The sequence below is a fragment of the Orbicella franksi genome, chromosome 1 (genome assembly GCF_964199315.1).
Source record: "Orbicella franksi chromosome 1, jaOrbFran1.1, whole genome shotgun sequence".
Lineage (NCBI taxonomy): Eukaryota > Metazoa > Cnidaria > Anthozoa > Scleractinia > Merulinidae > Orbicella > Orbicella franksi.
In genome coordinates, this window is record NC_138145.1 from 30,544,275 (window position 1) to 30,560,752 (window position 16,478).

General features: G+C 41.3%; 2 protein-coding genes across 2 annotated transcripts; one reads left to right on the plus strand and one right to left on the minus strand.

Annotated features, from left to right (window-relative positions):
- The first annotated feature begins 3,941 nt into the window (after positions 1-3,941).
- On the plus strand, positions 3,942-15,229 carry LOC145492755 (uncharacterized). Its single transcript, XM_081472173.1, has 2 exons — positions 3,942-4,325; positions 14,946-15,229. The coding sequence occupies exons 1-2, from the start codon at positions 4,169-4,171 to the stop codon at positions 15,227-15,229; spliced, it is 441 nt and encodes a 146-aa protein (XP_081328299.1). The 5' UTR covers positions 3,942-4,168.
- On the minus strand, positions 9,879-13,513 carry LOC145463011 (uncharacterized). Its single transcript, XM_081446708.1, has 3 exons — positions 11,620-13,513; positions 10,733-11,303; positions 9,879-10,610 (listed from the first exon to the last, which is right to left on the minus strand). The coding sequence occupies exons 1-3, from the start codon at positions 12,201-12,203 to the stop codon at positions 9,879-9,881; spliced, it is 1,887 nt and encodes a 628-aa protein (XP_081302834.1). The 5' UTR covers positions 12,204-13,513.
- Positions 15,230-16,478: the final 1,249 nt, after the last annotated feature.

Genomic DNA, 16,478 nt, shown 5'->3' on the forward strand with positions numbered 1-16,478 from the left:
TGATGAAAAACGTCTACAGTATATCTAATATCTGCATATCATGTACGGCATTTACGGCGCTAAGCGGTAATCAAGTTTCGTTATCTAAACAGGGTTCCACCCAAAGCTCATGATGGAAATATTCTTCAACATTCTGTCTGGGATAATGATTATGGTGAGTTTGTTGTCACTTTTAATAATCATAATGTTAAGTCGCAACATGAGCGATGGAACTAGCAAATCAACGAGATAAAATTTTCTCTCAGTTAACAATTATTCCGTGAGCCATCGTTGGATACGTGAGGTGTGTAGAAGAGGCGCGTAGCACCGAGTGTGTTATAATTATCTTGTATCATGGCCAGCAAGGGTGAATGGAATAATATAATTGCGTTATCAAATTCTTTAATCGATTGGATGATGTGGACAATTTAGTGAGATGAAAACAACAAATGACAGGAAAAGGCGGCAAACATTGTTGCCCAGCGTTCATTCTTTCAGATGAATGACTGAAGAATGTCAGGAAAGCGGGCGAGAGAGTGTCTTATCCTGAAATATTCATTGCACGTCGTCTGTATTGTATGCTGGAAAATTGTACAAACGACTCGAGAAAGGGTTGCGGGATGATCGGAAGTAAAAACGTTGCTGAAATTTAAACAATTTAAGACGAAATCCGATAGAAAATCGAGTAAGTTCAGTTTTTTGGACAAAAACTTTGTATCAGGATAATTTTAGGTATTTTACAGTCCTTTTTACATTTTCTTAAAGCTAAAGATATAAATAGTTGCCTGAAAGAACACCGAAAACAATCTCTTATGGGAACTCGACAATATTTCATTTCACCAGTACTTTCAGGTATATCATATGAACTTAAACATTTGTTTTCGACATTAAGTGATGTTAGAAATGGTTTATTTTAGGAAGATATTTAAAACAGTTGCACAGAAGTTTGCGAAACGATGTAAATAATCACGGTACAAAGTTTTTGTCCGCTTGTCCCTAGTCTTTCTGAATCATTTTCGTATTCAGATGATATTCTTTACATACATACTTTATTGGCTCGTCCCCACGGGGCTTTTCAGAGTCAATGTTACATTACAAAATTTAAAAAACGCAGAAGGCCAAACACATGACCATGATAACGTAAAAAGAAAACAAATGTTGAATGAAATTAAATAAGTCATTAAGAAGCTTTCGCCTGAGTAGGCGCTTGAAATCCATTACGGATGGACAGAGTTTGAGTGCAGGCTGCAACTCATTCCACAGAGAGGTCGCTCTATATTAAAAAGTCCTTTGACCGCTAGCAGTGAGGAAGAGTATACCGTCTTGGCCATTTCCGTAGATTTCTACGTATTTTCTGCGTCAACACCGGCCAAAACTACCTACATTTTCCGTATTTCGTGGTCGGAAATGCGATCGAACGGAAAAACCTTTGTAGCTAATGTGACCGCGTTCATCCTTACGGGATGAACACTTTTAGGTTTCTGTTGACTTTCACCAAGGGATTATCAAGGTAAGAGAGTGAATCCGCCATGTAGGTCTTATACCCATGGTACCCAGTTCATTCGCCGATGTTATTCACGCGTTGCGTGGATGTTTTCGTGAAGGATCTCTTTATGTTTCAATTCGTTTCGTTTGAAAACGAAGAAAACCCTCCAACTCTGGGGGAATGTCTTCTTTGATATTTTAATTACAAGAAAAGGAGCTTCGGCTCTCGCTATGTTTTAATACCTTTCGAAACTTTTTAAAATAGGAGTTTAAATAAGAGACAGATGTCCCCTGCACAAACAATAACAAATGAATGAACGTCAGAGAAATGAATAAACACTAGTGCAAAGCAAACAAACGTCAAACACGCTAGGCAACCGAACAAACAGATGGTCGAAAATGCAGACAGACGCTCGCCGCCCAAGGAGCAAGATGCAGTTTAAGCAACAACGGCAACAACGCCAAAGACACAACGTCGATTAAATAACGACTTTATATTCAACCTACGAATCTCGCGAGAATTTAGATTCATTATATTCAATTTGTCCATCACTGTCAGAAACATCCCAAACAGCTAGAATATGCAAGACAGCGTCAGAATTCGAAAAGAAATTTAAAAAATTGGCCGTCGTAGTTCACGTTCTCTCGAATATTCAGAATGTGACTATTTCACGCTGCAAACGAAAGCCCGGCCGAACAAGAAGACGGCTGAGAGTCCAGAAAAGATCTCTGCTGCGAAACGTCTTTTGAAAATCAAAACACAATAAAATGACTTTTCAACACATTTCCCGCCATTTCGTCCCAGGTAGTTTCGAGAAAGTCGCTTGGGCTGTCCACGCATCGTGCGAGTAACATACTCGGAAGAACTGGGTACCATGTCTAATAATAACTTAAGAGGGATTACCTTGGGTATAAGGCCTTTATGGGGGATTCATTCTCTTACGTTGATGATCTCTTGCTTTCACTGATGTTCATTTTTATAATCTTTATCATATTTATTAGAGTTACAACTATGCTCAAGTGTCAGGAGGATCACTTATAGGTAAGTAAATGATATATACAGACTGAAAGTCAATATTGCAGCAGTCTACAGAGTTGAGCCGAAAGCGATAGCTTGGCTATCAAGCTCTAATGCACAGAAAAAATTTTAAAAAAGGCAAGTCGCATATTAGTACTGATTCTAACGTGACATCTTTAAAACCAATCACCAATGCCGAATATTCACAATTCCAGAAACACTATCTCAGTTGTGATTTGATTAAGGGCTATCCCCTTACCAAGAAGTGGATTATGATTTATTTTCAGGGGGCAAATACAGAGGACACTGGAAATTAGATGGTTCTGATCCAGATATAAGGTGAGTTTATCATGCTTATTTATAATTCTAGGACATTTGGTGACATGATGCAATGTAGTACATTACGTCTTTAGAGAGGATGCATCATTGGTCTTGGTGATTAGGAGCTCGACGGCACTGGTCGCTTTTTTTGGCGGCTTATTTAGCTACTTTATTTATTCAGAACAGTTATTTGAACAGACGTAGACAAACGCGTAGACATAAAATGGCGTGATCACAAGGAGCGAGTTTATGTACTTTGTGCTAGAATGTAATTATCATGTTCAAAAACGGCTTAAAAATGACAAACGGTTTGAAAATGACAGACAATTGTAGCACAAAAAGTCAAAAAGTGAAGCAAGTGGTTAACTGCGTTTATAGATTTTCAAAATTTTCGCGGGGGAGGGTGGCCCGGACCCCTTACGAGGATGAGCATCTGGCTCGTCCCTCCGCCCCCCGCCCCCCGCCCCCCTCACTTACAAATTCCTTCGGGCCTGATAAAATAATTTGCTGCGATGTTGACTCTTCGGGCTCAATAATTATACGTGCCTCGAAACCGTTGGTGTGTTGCCGGGACCTCCATCTTGAGTGTTGTAGCTTAGAACTCTCAAGGTGATTTTGTTAACCTGCCGATGCCATTCAGTTGAGCAAATACATTACACTATTCACTGATATAGGACCATTTAGATCAAATCCAAATTAAACCAGCCTACGGGAAGTCATAGTTGGCTAACAAATTTTTACAAAGAGCGATCGCTCAAACTCTTCTTTCCCTCCGCGGTCCTTTTCTTTTACAATGCTTTGTTTTCCTCCGCCTGTCAGTATGGACTGCCTGGGCACTAGGTTAAGGAGATCTGGGCACCAGATATCTTATAGACAACCTGAGGGAGATTTGGGGATTAGACTGAGTGATTGGTAGCCTTCATGCTCGTTTTATCTTCCGTCAACCTCGGAAAGGAAGGCTTGATTACAGGTTTAATTCAAGAAAGCACTGATTATTGCTTATGTATTTAATGTTTTTACAGACACGATACTTCTGTAAACTTTATAGCGGGCCGGTGTCCTGGCAGCAAAGCGATGGATTTCGGCAATGTGAGGACAAGTGTTACGATACCCAACGTAAACATCGGGGACTGTGATTACACAATTGCGTTTTGGATAAGATTGTCAGGAACTAATAATTATGCTCGTATATGGGGCGAGTCAAGAAGTGGGAAGGGTCTTTATTTACATATTTCTAGATTATTTGCAATCTTCTGTCACCAAGTATCTACAACATCCGGACTGACAGGTGTGGGGAATTATTCATATGGTTTTAAAAGTTGGACTCATATCGCAGTAACTTGTGAGCAAGATAATCGACTCAAAATGTTCTTCAATGGTGATCTAGTGAAGGTTTCCAGTAGCGGTGCGCCAAATATACCTCCTGACGAGACGTTCGTTATTAAGTACTCTTCATTGATACTGGATCTTCACATCCTTGGATTCGCTTTACCTCGAGACGAGATTTATGATTTATACAGAGGTTAGCAATTTGTTTATTTTATGAAGAGATTGAATACCTTATTCCATTACTCACATTATGTCAACAATCAAGAGAGAGTGAGTTTATTACCACTGAAACCCTTACAAAATCATATTTGTAACTATTCTGAGGCAACGTCTCAACAATTCAGTCAGCACTTCCTTTGTACAATCCTCAAACTGTCCATTTACTGTCCTTGCAATGCTGTTCCACTAGCTGCTTAAACCATTCAAGTTCATGACCTCCTTGTGGACATTGTGAGAAGTGCTTTGTTGTTGCTTCTGTATATAATTCCGCCGTATAGACTTTATAGTCGTGACAGTTTCGCCCTGACATATAGTCCCGCCGTTGCGTTTTTGTTAATTTTAGTTTGGCGTTATTGCATCCTTGATAAAGTCGTTTCACTAACTTCAAGGACATGTCAAAGTAACATGCCAAAAAAATAAATTGTGTGTTACTCAAAAACGCGAAGACAAAGTGATTTAAAATACAAAGTTTTCACAAAAGCACGGAATTTAAGTACGGTGTCACGAAATGAGCGCACCTCAAACTGTAATGGTTTCTTAAGCCAGAATTGAAATCTCGTTCTCTCGGGTTGTTTGCACGCGCAGTCGAAACTCCTTAAAACACCAAGCCAGTATAGGAGAACAATCTTTTAATGTTTTTAATCCTAGTCTTGTGGCCTCAGGGCGTTTTCATACGAATCGAAGCAAAGCGGTCAACTGAAGTTATTACATCAAGAAATCACTCAATATCTTTGCGTTTCTAATTTAGAAAGTAATCACAATGATTATGCCATGTGCTCATGCTAATAGAGAGCTTTGAGAGCGGTCGAAATCTAACTAAAGCTCTCACTAGAATCACAAAATTACGTAACAATGTAAATATCAACATCAGTAGATTGTAGCTTACTAACGTTCGCGGGTCTTGATTTTCCTATGAGAATTTCGCTCTAACTTGTCTTACGATCTTAAACAGAAGGGGTCTTAGTTTGAACTGAACGTCAACTATGTTTGTCAATCATTTAATGCATCAATCACGGTAACGTCAATCAAATGGGAAAATATTTCTCAACTTTACCGGAAGCGGTTACACAAACTGATCGCGAAATAAACGTGTCGCGAAAATTTCGTGTGAGAAGGTAGTTGCATAAGCGCTATAAAGGTGTGGGAATAAGTGATTGAAAAAGAAAAAAAAGGCAAGAAGAGGAGGAAGAAAAGAAGGATAGAACAAACCAACGAGAAAGAAAGAGCAAGATAAAAAAAAAAGATCGTCTTTGGGCAGGCTTCCGGCGACGGCGAAAAAAAATCGGAGGGCGAAGTAAGCCGACGAGCACGAAAAATATATGGCGAGAGAAGCGAGCTGAGCGTCGTTTTTAACTCGGATAATGACCTAGTCATTATCTGAGATGTAGGCATGGATGGAACATGGTACTCGTTCCTTCCTTCCTCCACATTTCCCAAAATTTTTACAGGGTTTATTTTACTGCCTTCGAGAACATCAAAGTGCTCTAGATTTTGAAGCTTGGTTCTATTTTACCTAAACGTTTAATAGATGCTCTTTTAGCTTTAAAGCTGAACTTGTTGGTTTATTTTTCACAAATTTTAAGTTTTTTCGGCTGTTCCGATATTTGTAAAGGAACGTTCCTCTGGGATCGAGTGTTCCTCATTTTTGTGTTCCTATTAACCTTAAGAGGACCAGCTTTTTACAGAGTAGGAACATAGCGTTCACTGTAAGGTAAGACAAGAACATTTTGTTCCGAGTTGTCAACTGCAAGTGGAACAAATTGTTCCCAAATGAGTGATTTAGGACTGTTTTGTTCCGAGTTCCTTTTTGTGCATGGAACACATTGTTCCTAACTTGATAAATTAGGACTGTTTTGTTCCGAGTTCCTATTTGTGCATGGAACACATTGTTCCTAACTTGATAAATTAGGACTGTTTTGTTCCGAGTTCCTATTTGTGCATGAAACACATTGTTCCTAACTTGATAAATTGGGTCTGTTTTGTTCCGAGTTCCTATTTGTGCATGAAACACATTGTTCCTAACTTGATAAATTGGGTCTGTATTGTTCCGAGTTCCTATTTGTGCATGGAACACATTGTTCCTAACTTGATAAATTAGGACTGTTTTGTTCCGAGTTCCTATTTGTGCATGGAACACATTGTTCCGAAATTAATAAAGAAAGACTGTGTTATTCCGATTTTGCTATCTGTGAATGGAATATATTGTTCCTGGTCATTAGGAACAAGTTTTGGACTTTATTGTTCCGATTTATCGATCCGTTAACTGTGTATTGTGTCACTGAATAGGCGTGTACAGACCTGCCTGGGCAAGTTTGGGTTGTATCTCACTGTCATGAATTTTACACAATAGTAATGAGTGTGGGCAAGCAAGGGCATGTTTTGGCAAGTTGAAACGTCCTTTTGTTTCGGCTAAGATTTAAAGGCGATTGTGCTAGCCACATGTTGTTTAAAGGGAAAAAATGAGCAAGAAGTGCAAAGTCAATTGGTCAGATGTCCAAGGAGCATCACCCAAACCAAAGCGGCTTCACTTGGATGAAGGATGAAGCAGACAGCTTTTACCATTGCCCGATACAAGAGTGTGAACATGATGGATTTCAAAGTCAGAGAGGCTGTAGAAAACACGTTAGCACTAAACACAGTTGGTTCTTTTATTTTGACGAAAGGCCCGATTCTAAACAAGTAACAAAGTCGCTGACGATTGGAAGAAATGAAGATGAGACAAGCGAGACCACAAAGCACAACGTGAAGTTACTTTCTTCATTTCCATTATCATGTAACATTGGCGAAGTATTCACGAAATGGTTGACAGGAAGTGCTGGCGGTTGTAAGAAAGATCGTGCCGCTCAACAGATAGTGACAAGGTGCTTCAAGTTTCTTAGATTTTGCTGTGAAGATGAAGAGGAGTTAACGTTTGAAGTGGTCGACTTTAGTTTGTGTTCTCCAAATCTGTTGTTTAAATTTATCGACTACTTACAAGATGAATGTAAGCTCGGTCATGGTGGGCGTTTGGGCTACATAGATGCTATTTCTGAATTGATCGACTTCAGAAAACTTCATGGCGCATCAGAAGCAGTTCTAAGAAAGTTCTCTACGACAGAGTTGTACCTCAAGAGAGCCCGAAAAACAGTTGCAAAGATGATGAGATTGCAGTGGACACAAGATTTAGACATCGAGACTCTGGAAGCAAGAGGGCACTGGGCAACAATGGAGGAGTTATTGGAGGTGGTGAAATTTCATCTGCCGCGTTACGAAAATACCGTGAAAATGTGCAAAACCAGTCCAGCCCAAGTGAACCCCTCAGACCTAACATTTGCCACAAAATTTGTAGCCACGTATCTGTTCATCAAGGTGAAGGGATCGCGGCCCATTACGTACCAATATTTGACGGTGGACATGATTGCCACAGCTAAGGAAAACGGTGGATTTATCGATCAGAAAACGTTCAAGACGGCTAGAAAATATGGCTTCGATTCTTTGATTCTGACCGACGCAAACATGCACGTTCTTAACGGCTACATCTCGAACGTTAGACCGTTGCTTAAGCCCCAGTGTGATTTCGTTCTCGTCACCAGAAATGGAGGTCAGCATGGCAAACTGGGCGAAACTATGAGCAAACTGGTTTTTGATGCAATTGGAAAATACATTCATCCCACACGTTATCGCCAAATCGTCGAAACGCAAAGCCTCAATCAGCTCACTAGCGAAGAGCAAAGGTTTTTGTCTGAGGACCAGAAACACAGTTCTGCGGTTGCTAAAGTTCACTATCAAAAGCAACGATCGCGAGAAGTTGCCCTGAAGGGTCACGAGTGTCTTCAAAAACTTCAAGGTACCAAGGGTTCCGAGGTAGACGATGACGTACACGCAAGACTTGGCGGTTTAACGTCCAGCTCCGGGCCTTCAGTTGAGACAGCTCAGAATAAAAACAGCTCGACCTCCATAAAGGATACCCTGCCTAAGAGAAACTTGCACCTTCAGAGGAAAACTCGTCATGTTTTAAAATTCACGAAAGAAGAGGATGATTTTCTGAAGGAAGGGATAACTAAGCACGGGTTTGGACAGTGGACAGCTATTTTGAGAGATTCCGATTTCGCATTTCAAGACGGAAGAACGGCGGACTCTCTAAAGAAAAGGGCCGGAATGAAAATGTCGCTAGTTTGATAAAGAGACTGGAAAAGTGTGGACACTGACTTTCAATGCAAAGCTGATGGGTGTAAGCAGAGTTTGTTGTACACAAAACAGACAAAAATCAATTGCTTTATTGTAAATGCATCTTCCTGTCTCCAGATGACAGCAAACTCAACAAACATGTTATATTCTTTTGGAACTGGCCTATCGCCACTGTCAATATCACTGTAGCATAACGACTGTCTAGTTCACAGTGCTTTCAAGAACTATAATCTCTTAATGTAACTAATAGCCATAATATTTTTCCTTTAATTCACATCGTGTGCAAAATAGTCAAACGTAGCATAAGCGCAACGTGGTATTCCTTAACAATGCACACACTAATACATGTGCAAATATGAACATAGAAAGAATAAGTCGCACGCAAGCTGTCTTATTACAAGCCCATGAAACTACCAATCTACGGTTGCGTACTAGTCTGCATAAAACGAGTCAGGGTCATTTGCTTCTTGGATGGATGCGCCTGGCTTTGAAAGTGCGGCCTCTTCACTGACGTAGCTGCTACAGGGTTGTGAGCTCGAGCAATGCCTGGGGACGGTGGACAGATAGCTTCCACGTCGTCATTCGGAATGTACATTGGTGTCTTTGGTGCCGCCGACCAACATTCTTCGTCGTCTTCGTCTGAGCTCCTGCTTCTGGCAGGCAGATTTGCTGGACGCTGGCTGGGTGGGAAGACTCTCACTGGCAGCGGAGAGAACAGGTCTCGTATGAAATTCACGCAAGAACGGTCTACCAGCTCGTTGCTAAGGCAGAGCCTCTTGCGTTCTGCCAGGGCAGCCGGTAGTTTCAGCGTTCCATGACGCTCGTGATAACAGCGCAGTTTTTCGCAATTGATTTCCAGGAGACTTTGCATCACTCTTCGTTCTTCTTCGTCTCTTGGATCTTCCATTCTTTCGCTTTGCTCAGCCATTTCCTTCTCCATAGCTAAAAGCCACGGCTTCCCAAATGCTGTTCTGATCCTTTCCTGTTCCTGATCTTCTTGAAAGGCAGCGAGGTCCCTTCGAATCGGTGTGGGCAGCGGCTCGTTATGGTCGTGCGGGAGCAACGACACGTGCTCCACCGACACTCCCCTCGTTTGTAAGAAGTGTTGCCTCTTCTTATAGCACCTTTCTTCAACCCTTTTCAGCCTTTCCTTTTCAGCGAGATGACTTTCTAACATGTGGCTCAGTTGGCGGTGACGTAGAGAGCCAGGTGAGCATTGTGCCAGCCTAGCTTTCAAGGTCGTCAGGGTCTCGTCTTCATCGGAATCGCCGACATCTTCAATGGCGTCCTCTTCAGAGCTTTCTTCTCGGGATTGCGGTTCTGTCAGAAGGCCGCAACTCTGTTCTCGTCTACAATCGCCCTAAGCGGTTTCGTCGACTTCTTCGTCTATTAAAGAAACGCTCAAAATGTTGCGCAACTCCTCCTCAGGCATACCACTTTCGTGCACAGTGGGCATTGTACTGGCCTGACTGCTCGGGCTGTCTCCTACGATATTGTGCGCCCACACAATGCAATCCATAGCATGTTTCCTCAGCCACTTGTTTGCTTCAGGTTCGACACGAGGAAGACTCTTGAAGTGGTACTTGCGCAGGCGTTTGTCCATAGCTTGATTGTGAGCTGCACCAAAATCCATTTCCACCTGGCAAGTTATGTACATGGTCGCAGTGCAATGGAAACCTTGAGCCTTTTTCCACTTCGCGTCGTGCGACGTGAAGCCCCCTTGACATATGATTTTCCAGTCATCTATGTCGAGCAGGGTGGCATATGCCTCGTCTAGGAAGATAACCTCTGTCAGGTTGTCGATCATAGCCTTGTTGAAACTCTTTTGCTTCGTGACGCGAGCAATTCGGCTTAGGGGAATGATCTGAAAAACAGGTGAGAAGAGGCTGGTCTTTCCACTGTCAGCTGAGCCAATAGCACACAGCACAGGCTGTTTGTGTTCTTTGGGACGGAACAACGCCAGGAAATCTGCACAAAACTGCCGAATTTCATCTTCTGTTAGGCTGTTCCTTAGGATTGCCTCAAAATATCTTGGCTCCGGGTCCTTGAGTCGGTCGTAGTCCACAAACGCGCGTGGAGTTGTGAGACCCTTCTGTTGAAAAGAGCCAAAACAAAAGCACATCAGACAGTGCTACAGATCGTAAAGATTGGGTTTGAAAATTTGATTGTATCTTCTTATTTAAATGTTAAAACAGTCCAGTGTATTCTTCTCACCTGAGATTCTGAGATAATCCCTTGGACGAACGACCCAGAGGAAAAGCTCCAAAACCACCCGTCTTGTACTTCGATCAGGTCTCTGTCAATCTTAATTTGGCGTATGAAAGAGCTTTCTGGCTCGCTTAGTATGGGCAGAACACGTTGAATATGCTGGACCAGACGGTCTTTGAACGCTTCGTTTCCCATTAGGCTGTGGAGGAACGTTTTCATGGTACACAGATACTGGAACGTGAACTGCGATTTGGCCGCCAGTTTGTACACCTCGCCGCGATACACAGCATACTGCAGCTTTTTCATCACAATTTGTATATCGTTGCACAGGACTGTTACTGGACAGGATAGGGGTTTGTGCGGCGGATCTGGTAGTGCTGTCTGCGATGTACTTTGCAGGTTGTTATCAAATCCAAAGGTGTCTAACACGAGACCAGCTCGGCGTAATTCCGAAACGGATGCTGCCATCATCGTTTGAAAACTCTCAAGAACGACACGAAGGCGAACGACATTTTCCGTCGGCGCTGACTGTTGGGATTCTTCGTGGAAGTCACCATGAAGCTCCTCTTGCAGAGCCCTGCCAATCAAAACAAAAGGTTTTGCTTACGTAAGGCAATGCAATATCTCCCTGGTATTACTTTGTGAAAGTGAACTGCTGAAATCAAACTCGCGATGTTTTGAAAATGAGAAGATAAAAATTGATCAATTATCGATAATCGAATAACAGTCTCTTTTCACCGGGCAATGAAGCATGATTACTTTGATTTTTCAATGATGAATAGCATTTTTTACCTTTCTGACTATTTATGTTTGTTTATTATATATTTACTTTCATTAGCGTGCAATTTAACAGAAATTCAAAGAATATAAATTGGTCAAATTAATCTACTCACCCGAGGCAATGCTGGTACGATGACTCCACTAGTTGCATTAAGCAGAGGTTTTTGTGGTCCTTAAACACTTGACACAGCTGATTCAGGTTATGACAGCAGTTTTTCTTTCGTGACGCCCTTGATGCATAATATTCCAAACCGCAACTTGCGACAGCTCTTTGGATTCTAAGTGCATTAATGACCGAGCCATTGTTTGTTTGGCAAGCCACCCAGTAAGATATGGCTGGGAATGTTTGCTTTCCCGGCGATGAAAGCTGGGACGCATTGACGGGCGATTCGTCATTCGATTCGTCACTCTCTCTGGTCTCCTGCAATTGTGGCCTTTTTCGCTTCCTGCTGTCCAATGTTGACGTACTTATCGCCGAAAAAAAGAAGCAAATTTCCGCCAATTTTGACAAGGTTAAATCGCATTCGTCGCGTTTCTCGCATATCCAGTTCCATGCTCTTTCTATTTCGGCGTCGCTAACCCGCCAAACGCACTTAAAAGCAACAACCGAACACAGCTTTTCAACCATCGCAACTATCTCGCACTCCGCCTTATCTCTTATTGCCTTGCTATTTAACTGAGAGCAAGGTTTGCTCATCTTGCCACATGAACATGAGCATGAACTGAGCCGTTTGAAGTTCTGACTACCCTTAAATACTGTTTCGTCACAAACATGAACAAATTTTCATTCTCAAACCCGCCGGAGAGAATAGCAGAGCAAATCACAGGTGAAAGATTGAGAACTCCATTTGATCACCACCAATAGCTTTGCAATATTCTTTTTCTCTAAATTCTTTCGTTGAGCTCAAAAACAAATAATGGCTTTCACCTAAACACTCCACAATACAAATCTCCAAAACAAGTTAATGCTTTAATACATTTGATGAAGAAAAGATTACATAAGCGTTATGTAACCTATCAATAACTTTGATATTTCTGACAAATTTCTTGTGGTTAGTTCCTTTTGAAAATAATAACGGAAAAAAGCTGATAAAGTTAAACAAATGTATTCATGCGTATGTGATGTGATGAACAATAATAAGTTGATGAGGTGAATCTTACTCTGTTGTTGGCGTGTATACTGGGTATGGCGTATACTACGGATATGGCCAGAGTTGATTAACAAATTTACTCAAACCCGCTATATACGCTTAAACCGGTATATACGCCAACAACAGAGAAAGATCATTGCAACAACTCATTAGCATGCAGTAGGCACATTTCACTCTGTACATGGCGTGTTTACCGGGTTTAGCGTATAAAGCGTATATGAGATGAATTAATTAACATCAACTACTACTACTACTACTACTACTACTACTACTACTAATAATAATAATTAATTTTATTTATTAGTAGTAGTAGTAGTAGTAGTAGTAGTAGTAGTTGATGTTAATTAATTCATCTCATATACGCTTTATACGCTAAACCCGGTAAACACGCCATGTACAGAGTGAAATGTGCCTACTGCATGCTAATGAGTTGTTGCAATGATCTTTCTCTGTTGTTGGCGTATATACCGGTTTAAGCGTATATAGCGGGTTTGAGTAAATTTGTTAATCAACTCTGGCCATATCCGTAGTATACGCCATACCCAGTATACACGCCAACAACAGAGTAAGATTCATTTCATCAACTTACCTTTCATTTTTACTGTAAGTATTTTGATACTTACAGATCAAAACGTGATAGGGAACAGAAATTTTGGGAAACGATCCTTCCTTCCTTCCTTCCTTCCTTCCTTCCTTCCCTCCTTCCTTCCCTCCCTCCCTCCCTCCTTCCCTCCCTCCCTCCCTCCTTCCTTCCTTCCTTCCTTCCCTCCTTCCTTCCCTCCCTTCCTCCCTCCTTCCTTCCTTCCTTCCTTCCTTCCTTCCCTCCTTCCTTCCCTCCCTCCCTCCCTCCTTCCCTCCCTCCCTCCCTCCCTCCTTCCTTCCTTCCTTCCTTCCTTCCGTTCTTTCCACCTTCCTTCGATTCCTGTTAACTTTTTCTACATCCGCTGACCAGTATATAAAGCGCTGGCAGTCCCTAGCGCCCAAGTCGGAAAAGGTTTATTCACCAAGTGATTTGATTCTGTAGCAATGTTTGTTATTCGTAAATCGTTTCTGCACGGTCGACAGCATATGTTTTTTAGTTTTAAGTTCTCACTGTTAAACTATTTCAATGCTGTTCAATGAAAGTAACGCCCTGTATGATTGACCTGAACGCAACACCAGGACAGAAGTCGTATTTAAGCCTATATACGATTGTAAGAGAACGACGTCAAGGTTCATCCTCCTCGATTCAATTGTAAGGGAAAGTCTTCATCGTTTTTCCCTCGCAATCCCATCTGACACTAATGATAACTTGGGGCTCAAATAAGGCTAGCATATTTTGAGTTCAAAATCGATCGATGTACTGGACGACTCGAATGATTAAAAGCTCCAGATGATTTTCCATCGGAAAGCAAGCGCTGTGTTTTGGTAAGTATTTTTTTATAATACTTTTTTTTAGCATCGGAAAGGCAAACACTTTGTTTCGGTGAATGTTTTCTTTGTATAAAAAAAGTAAAAAAAAAAAAAAAATGTCGTGCCTTGTAGGATTTAGACTCATAGCCTCTCGCGTTTTGGGCGACCATCTACTCTACTGCGCCACATCCGCATCGTAGGAAAATTGGTGAAACATATTCCCCATATTGGTTTCTACAGAAACGCTGGGTTGTCAGAACAGCAGGCTCAAGTAAAAAGAGTCGCGCGAAAATCGTTCGAGTCATCAATGGCTGGATCTAGCTTATCCTTCAAATAAGTCGTTGCCGAGCTCGTTCAAGTGGAGGTGAATGTTTGCTTTTTTTCGGAAACGTTTCTCATTCCTGCGTTCGAAGATCTGTTTAGATGTTTGACAATGGCGTCATTCGTGACGAACTCAGTGGAACTGGAATAGCAGGAGACTGTACAACTCGCTGTAATATCGAACGACTACGTTTGGACATAAGCTATGGATGGACTCGTGTTATTTAATTATTACAAAACTCCATTCTCAGCCTTTCATAAATCATTATCCGAGCTCAGAGACTCACAGCCACTTTTATTTTCTCGTCTTATAACCCAATCGAGAGCCTACATCTCACAAGCTAAATAAAGAAGATATACCAACCGACTGACCGACTGACCGACTGACCGACTGACCGACTTGAACTTGCACCAACATCAGATGCCTGTGAATTGTTACAAATTAGAAATAGCGCTCTACGTTTTCCATTTAGTTCACCAGAAAGGTAAAAAGTCATATATACTCCATAACCGCTTTGTAATTGTAGTTAATTACTGAAGTCACGGTTTTAATAAACACCTTTCCATTATTGTAGATTTCCTGTTATTCACAAACCAAACAAAGGAAGTTAAGGGACGCACAGTTACCCTCAGGTGGGAACAAGGCTCGTGTTCTGCCGTCATGTACACTGTTTATTACAGAGAAGTGAAGCCAGGAAATAATGCAAGCATATGGAAGGTAGTTAATGTGTCGCGATTTGCAGACCACTATAACCTTGAATTGGAATGCTTTAAGGAATATGAAGTAGCAGTTACTGGATGGGGAGCCAGAACACTTAAACCATGGAGAGTCAAAACTGGACAAGGTAAGAAGGGATAATATTGACAATGAAGTATTCAAACAGTTCAGGCAAGAGTGGAAAGAGAAACTTACCTGAGCTTTTTGACGCTTTGGTTTTCCGGCTTGTCGAAATACTTGTTGTAAAAAAATTGAATCCAAGTCCAATATAATATAACAGGCGACGAACCGGAAAAGAGAAGTTATGTGGACCATAGCTAAAAAAATTTCAAGAAACAAATTATGTCTGCTGTTTTCTTTAAAACTGCTCGTAATTATAGAAAAAAACCTATCTATTAAGGCTAGCATATTTTGAGTTCAAAATCGATCGATGTACTGGACGACTCGAATGATTAAAAGCTCCAGATGATTTTCCATCAGAAAGCAAGCGCTGTGTTTTGGTAAGTATTTTTTTATAATACTTTTTTTTTAGCATCGGAAAGGCAAACACTTTGTTTCGGTGAATGTTTTCTTTGTATAAAAAAAGTAAAAAAGGATAATAAATGTTGTGCCTTGTAGGATTTAAACTCATAGCCTCTCGCGTTTTGGGAGACCATCTACTCTACTGCGCCACATCCGCATCGTAGGAAAGTTGATGAAACATATTCCCCATATTGGTTTCTACAGAAACGCTGGGTTGTCAGAACAGCAGGCTCAAGTAAAAAGAGTCGCGCGAAAATCGTTCGAGTCATCAATGGCTGGATCTAGCTTATCCTTCAAATAAGTTGTTGCCGAGCTCGTTCAAGTGGAGGTGAATGTTTGCTTTTTTTCGGAAACGTTTCTCATTCCTGCGTTCGAAGATCTGTTTAGATGTTTGACAATGGCGTCATTCGTGACGAACTCAGTGGAACTGGAATAGCAGGAGACTGTACAACTCGCTGTAATATCGAACGACTACGTTTGGACATAAGCTATGGATGGACTCGTGTTATTTAATTATTACAAAACTCCATTCTCAGCCTTTCATAAATCATTATCCGAGCTCAGAGACTCACAGCCACTTTTATTTTCTCGTCTTATAACCCAATCGAGAGCCTACATCTCACAAGCTAAATAAAGAAGATATACCAACCGACTGACCGACTGACCGACTGACCGACTGACCGACTTGAACTTGCACCAACATCAGATGCCTGTGAATTGTTACAAATTAGAAATAGCGCTCTACGTTTTCCATTCAGTTCACCAGAAAGGTAAAAAGTCATATATACTCCATAACCGCTTTGTAATTGTAGTTAATTACTGAAGTCATGGTTTTAATAAACACCTTTCCATTATTGTAGATTTCCTG